At 43.0% G+C, this 6,783-nt stretch overlaps 1 protein-coding gene across 1 annotated transcript; it reads left to right on the top strand.

Moving 5' to 3' along the window:
• The first annotated feature begins 4,464 nt into the window (after positions 1-4,464).
• LOC143891128 (uncharacterized) lies at positions 4,465-5,672 on the top strand. The gene is made up of 3 exons (XM_077395768.1): positions 4,465-4,662; positions 4,810-5,122; positions 5,191-5,672. Exons 1-3 carry the CDS (start codon positions 4,465-4,467, stop codon positions 5,670-5,672), a joined length of 993 nt encoding a protein of 330 aa, XP_077251883.1.
• Positions 5,673-6,783: the final 1,111 nt, after the last annotated feature.

The raw sequence follows: 6,783 nt of genomic DNA, 5'->3' as shown, positions 1-6,783 counted from the left end.
TAAGTCCTTTTTAACCCAAACAAACTTACTACTTTTTACAAGTTTAAAAGTACATTTAAACTTGTAATGTCCAAATCTACCACAATAGTCACAAGATGCATAAGAGTAGGTAGATGGACGAGATGAACATAATGAATTACAAGAGTGATCATGATGGTAATTGAATTTTACATTCTCTTGTAACTTATGATTTTCCAACCTTAATGTTTCATTCTTGATGTTTAAGTCATTGATTTCTGTTTTAAAATTTATTAATTCAAGAGATGAAAGCATTTTGATTTTCTCTTCTTCTTCTTTAAGGAGTTGATTTTCCTCTCTTAGTGAAGCAATGGTATCACTTAGTTCAATAAAATCTTTTTCAAAAATTTCATTTTCTTCACTAAGATGTGCATGATCTATTTCTAGTGACCTAAACTCCTTGTGAATACTAGCTAAATTATTTTTCAAGTTTGAATTCTTAGCTAGTTGATCCTCAAGTTTCTTATGTAATTCTTGGACATTTTCAACAAGTTCTTCAAGTGTGAATTCGGCATTATCCAATGGGTCTACATTAGATAATCCCATTAAGCACATGTTTTGATTTTGAAGATTTCAATAGACTCCAAAACATTTTTAGCATTTTTACAAGATGATACTTTCTCATAAATGTGTGGTGGTAATGCACAACATGTTGCAATTAGGGCTTTTGTATTTAGTAAAGATAATTTTTTATTATATTCATTTAATCCTTTAGATTTAGCATTTAACATAAATCCATTTTCAATTATCTTTACCATATCTTTATCTAGACCTTTTAAGTATGTCTTCATATGGATCAACCATGATCCATAATCCGAACCATCCAAAATAGGTAGTCTAGATCCCATCTTTTAAGTTGCCAAAAAATTTGATCTTTTAACTCTTAACCGGTTAGGGTCTTAATCAAGAGCCCAAGCTCTGATACCAATTGAAATCCAAGTAGTGACTTGGTTTGGCAACCTAGAGGGGGTGAATAGGATGTTTATAAAATCTTTACATTTTTAAAACTTTTCCTAAGATTTCACCCAAGACTTATCCCTTGTTTAATTAAGTTTGAAATAGTTGAACTTAAACAATATTACAAATTAATATAAGTTCAAAACCCTTGTTGATTAGCAAACTTAATTAGGTAATTTTAATAGCCTAGTTAGCAAGGTTAAGATATTTAGGTTTATTATCAATGCTAACTACTCACTCAATTCTAAGCACAAATAATCAAATAAGAGAGTGAGAGGGAGTGGGAGAAATACCAATCACACAAGTGACACAAAGATTTATAGTGATTCGGCAAACGGCCTACTCCACTCTTCTCAAGGTCGCACTTGAGGATTTTTACTATTGAGACCTCCACGACGCCCGGCTCCAAGGCTTTTACACTCTAAGGGAATTAAATAAGGATGCCCTTCCACCTTTACAATGACTCTCCTTCTCCGCCGAGTTCTAAGCGGTTCACCCAAGGGAATTAAAAACAACGGATGCCTTTGCCACCGATCGAATAAAGAAGAAGATAAAAGCTTTGCCTCTATGTAGGCTACAATGCAAGTTGAAGCTCCAAGGATGCTCTCAAGAATAAACAAGTTTAAGCCTAAACCAATCTCAAAAGATTTTCTCAAATCAAGGCACAAAGAGTTTGGTTGGTGAGAGAATTTAACCCAAAAATAGTTCACAAATGATTTTCTAGGGTTTGTTGAAGTTGGACAATGTTCATCTAGTGTTTTGGACCCTTGAATGGGTATATATAAAGTCCCAACTCCATGTGACCGTTTGGGGGGTAAAACAGTCAAAACTGGGTCAAAAAATCAACTAGCCGTTGCACCCCAACGGCTATAATTTTTTGAGAAAATACACTTCTCGGAGTTCAAAGAATTTTCTCGGAGTTCCGAGCTCGGAGCTCCGAGGGTTTCTCGGAGTTCCGAGAAACCAAATAGAGATTTAGTTTAAGAACCTGGTGCATTTCTCGGAGCTCCGAGAATGTTCTCGGAGTTCCGAGCTCGGAGCTCCGAGAATAATTCTCGGAGTTCCGAGACTGGTTTCCAGCAAACAGTGTCGAACTTGTAAAATTCATATCTCCCTCATTTCTCGTCGGATTTTGACGTTCTTATACTCTACGGATATGAGAAAAATGAGAACTATCTGTTAAAAATATTTTCAAAAATATTTGAAAATGTTTTAAATAAGTTTTGATAGGATTTAGTTGCTGGTCCAGGTCGTTGCTTCGAAACTCTGTTTTGTTCATTCTTGTGTTGAATGCCATATGGGTCCCAACATGTTGGTACACCACCATGGCCATTCACTTATCCATTTAAGTCCTTAAAGGGTGTGTTAGTCTCTTTGAAAAACATATTTTTAGGGGTTTTAAGATGTGCCTTGAGAAGAGAAAACACAAGAGAGATAGGTGATACAATCTACCCTTTTTACCATTCTCTTGAATGAACTCTTGAGGTAGCCATTGCTTGATCTTCTCTTTGAGTGCATGGCTTGCTTTGGGATCTTCAAGGTTGAGCTTCTTTGCTTGACACCTTCCAAGGATGATGCCACCATTTGGTTCAAGCTCTTTTGCAAGTTGTTGATCCACAAGCTTTGGCCTTCATTGTTCTTCCTTTGTTTGTTCAATGCTTTGAGATGGTTGATGATGAGCTTCTCCTTGGTACCTCCAAGGTGTGATTGGTCCAAGTATGTTCCGAGCTCTTTTGCCATTGTGTTTGGTTCATCTTCAAGCATAGGCCAACAAGGTGTGTGCTAGTATGATTTGACTTGTGTAGGACCTGTCTAAAGCACAACACTCAAGGCAAATGATTAGTCCATAAACGACTAATCAATTTGCGTTTGTTAATCATCAAAACAAGGTGATTGAATAAACCCATGGGGAACCCTTGGGCTTACAACCCTCCTAGAAATCAGCAACGGCCTAGGTCAGAAGTTCATCGACCAGCGGACGAACATCGTTCCCCTACTCGCCGACACTCGCCTGGCCACAAAGCAGAATGCAGCCGCCAAAGGGCATCAGACCAGGAAGAAGCACCCAGGATAGCTGGAAACATTGACACGATATACAGCGGTCCTGCCTCTGGAGGACCAACCGTAGAAGGATGCGCCCTTTATGCATGACAGATCAACTCAGTGGAAACCCCCTCGAAGAATTCAAGGTCAGATCCGGGTAACAATGAGCCCATTGTCTTTACCGAGGCAGACTATGGGAAGATAGATCAACAGCATGACAATGCCGTAGTCATCCGACTTACCATCACCAACTTCAATGTAAGCCGAATCCTAGTGGATACTGGAAGTTCTATCAACATTATGCACCAAGATGCCTTCACTGAAATGCACATCAACAAAGATAGGCTGGAGCCGGTTGACTGATCCATCTTCGGATTCTCCGAAAGTGAGATCAAGGTGCGAGGGAAAATTAAACTTCCTGTGACGTTTGGAACTCACCCCGCCCGGCGAACCATCATGCAAACCTTCGTGATAGTTCACGTTCCTTCTGCTTATAATGGGATTATCGGAAGACCATCATTAAATGAACTAGAAACCACTGCCCACCGAAAGTTAAAGTTCCTCACAAGACACGGTGTCGGAGAAGTCAAAGGCGACCAAGAGAAGGCCCGGGAATGCTACGCCACCTTGTTGAACAAGAAAAAGGCCACCAAGGAAACTTTCTCCATCGGAGGCCCCGATTCACGGGTCAAGGTGAAGAGGGGAGAACTGGTCGAGGAACTCGAGAAAGTTCCTCTTTTCCCCTGGACCGACGAACAGACTGTCCAGATAGGTTCTCTCCTTTCAGGTAAGAATAAAACCGACCTTGTCAATTTCTTAAAGACTAACTCGGATATCTTCGCCTCATCCGCCTTCAACATGCAGGGAATCCCCTCCAACGTAGCAGTCCACAAGCTAAACGTGGACCCAAACTCCAAACAAGTTAAGCAGAAGAAATGCAATTTTGCCGCCAAGAGGCAGAAGCATATCAAGGAAGAAGTGGACAAACTCCTTGACGCCAAGTTCATAAGGGAGATTTGTTACCCTGAGTGGCTCGTGAATGTGGTGATGGTCAAGAAATCTAACCAAAAATGGTGAATATGTATAGACTTTACCGACCTAAACAAAGCGTGCCCAAAGGACTGTTACCCATTACCGAGAATCGACCATCTCATTGATGCCACCACCGGACATGAGATGCTAAGCTTCATGGATGACTGCTCCGGCTACAACCAGATCCAGATGTACGAACCCGACATTCCGAAAACCTCATTCGTCACCTATCGAGGATCGTTCTGCTAAGTGCGCTTTTGGTGTAACGTCTGATAAATTCCTAGGCTTCATGGTCAGCCAGCGGGGAATTGAAGCAAACCCCGAGAAGATAAAGGCACTACTCGAAATGACTCCCACAAAAGAAATTTGGGAAGTTCAGAGGCTTACATGACGAATCGCGGCTCTCAATGATTTATGTCAAAATCTGCTGAGCGGTGCTTACCTTTCTTCAAGACCCTGAGAAACGTTAAAGACTTTCAACGGACAGGCGAATGTCAGACAGCCTTCGACCAACTGAAGGCGTATCTTCAAACCCCTCTGTTACTCTCCAAGCCGGTACCAGGTGAAGATCTATACCTGTACCTAGCTGTTGGACCTGCCGCTATGAGCTTTGTACTTGTTCGGTGAGAAGGAAAGACATAACAGCCCGTTTATTATGCCAACCATGTACTCCATGACGCCGAGACTCGGTATCAAGAAATTGAGAAGTTCGTCTTCGCAGTTGTCACCTCCGCAAGAAAACTCTGCCCGTACTTCCAGGCTATCCCCATCACGGTCCTTACCGACCAACCTCTCCAAAAGATTTTGCAGAAACCCGATACCTCGGGGCGACTGATCAACTGGACAGTTGAGTTGGGCGAGTTTGACATTCAGATAAAACCCCGACCGGCAATCAAATCTCAGGTACTCGCAGATTTCATAGCTGAACGTACGATACCGATGAACGAGCCTGAAGGACCAATCAATCCGAACGAGGAACCAGCTCTAAACCTACCAACCCAGGACCCACTTTGGATGTTGTACGTCGATGGTTCCTCCAATGCTGGTGGTTCCTCCAATGTTGGGGGCAGTGGTGCTGGCCTAGTCATAATAGGACCGATAATTTCCTTGTAGAATAAGCGCTGAAGTTAAATTTCAAAGCCTCCAACAACGAGGCAGAGTTTGAAGCCCTAATTGCCGGCATAGCTCTTGCCACCAAATTACGTGCCAACCGAGTCAGAGCCCATAGTGACTCACAACTAGTTGTAGGCCAAGTCAATGGTTTCAGTGAAGCTAAAGAAGAACGAATGCTCAAGTACCTAGAAAAGGTGCGAAAGGAGATCTCCGCCTTCGAAGAATTCCAAATAGTACAGATCCCCCGAACCATGAATGCCCGTGCCGACGCACTCTCCAAGATGGCATCATCCAGAACGTTCGAACCAGGAAACGTTTACACCGAGATCCTCTCCCGACCCAGCATCGAAAAAGAAGAAATTCTACAACTCGACGAGGAACCTAGTTGCATGGACTTAATAGTACAGTACATGAAAGAAGGCACTCTACCCTCGGATAGGAAGGAAGCCGTCCACTACATCTTCGACAGACAAGCGTTATACAAGCGGTCTTTTCATGGCCGCTATTGAAGTTTCTCTGACCCTCGACCGCAGAACTCGCAATGAAGGAAGTCCACGAAGGGATCTGCGGTGATCACTCAGGCGGAAAGGTATTAGCTCACAAGATTCTCCGCCGAGGTTTCTTCTGGCCAACTCTCCAGCAGGATGCTTCAGATTTCGTCAGGAAATGCGAACAGTGCCAGAAGTTCGCTAACGTACCTCGCCTCCTTGCGGTTCCCTACAAACCCATCTTCAATCTCGTCTCGTTCGCCATGTGGGGAATGGACTTGTTGGGACCTTTCCCAAATTCAACAAAAGGTCACCAAATGATATACGTGGCTATTGACTACTTTACTAAGTGGGTCAAAGCCAAGGCAGTGAAGAAAATCACCTCCAAAGAAACCGAAAACTTCTTTTATCACGATAACGGAACCCAATTCACCAGCAGACAATTCAAAGATTTATGTGGGAGGCTCGGCATCGAGCAAAGATTCACATCGGTCGGTCATCCGTAAGCCAACTGACAGGTTGAAGTGACCAACCGGACACTCCTACAAGGATTGAAGAAGCGGGTGGCCTGAGGAACTGCCAAATTTGCTTTGGGCCTCCAGGACTACCCCCAGGACAGCAACAGAAGAATCACCATTCAGCCTCGCCTTCAGAGTAGACGCAGTCATACCAGTTGAGATTGGTTCCCACTCTCCAAGGCTCGAGGCATACAACGAACGGGCCAACAATAAGCACTTAAGAAGCAGCCTCGATCTTTTAGAAGAAACCCGAGAAAAAGCCAGAGTCCAGATGGCAGCGTATCAACAAAGGGTAGCCCGATACTACGACTCCAAGATGAAAGAGAGGGCAGTTAGAGCAGGCGACCTAGTCCTACGCAGAACCGAAATCTCCGACCCTCTCAGCACAGGGAAGTTAACACCCACTTAGGAAGGGCCCTACCGTGTCTCCCGTATACTCCAACCAGGGTTGTATCAACTGGAGAGTCTAGAAGGCGACTCTGTTCCTCGCACTTGGCACATTTCGAACTTGAAGAAATTCTATCAGTAAGCAAGAATGTAATCTTTGTTATTTCATTTGTTTATAATAAATCTATGTGTTTGTTTTTGTCTTTGTGATATTGCAGACATGTACT

This window comes from Tasmannia lanceolata, unplaced genomic scaffold, assembly GCF_043159265.1.
Source record: "Tasmannia lanceolata isolate RefF3 unplaced genomic scaffold, GAP_Taslan_0.1 ptg000013l, whole genome shotgun sequence".
In the NCBI taxonomy this organism is placed as follows: Eukaryota; Viridiplantae; Streptophyta; class Magnoliopsida; order Canellales; family Winteraceae; genus Tasmannia; species Tasmannia lanceolata.
The sequence above is the reverse complement of the archived record's forward strand: the minus strand, read 5'-3'. Positions and strand labels throughout refer to the sequence as shown.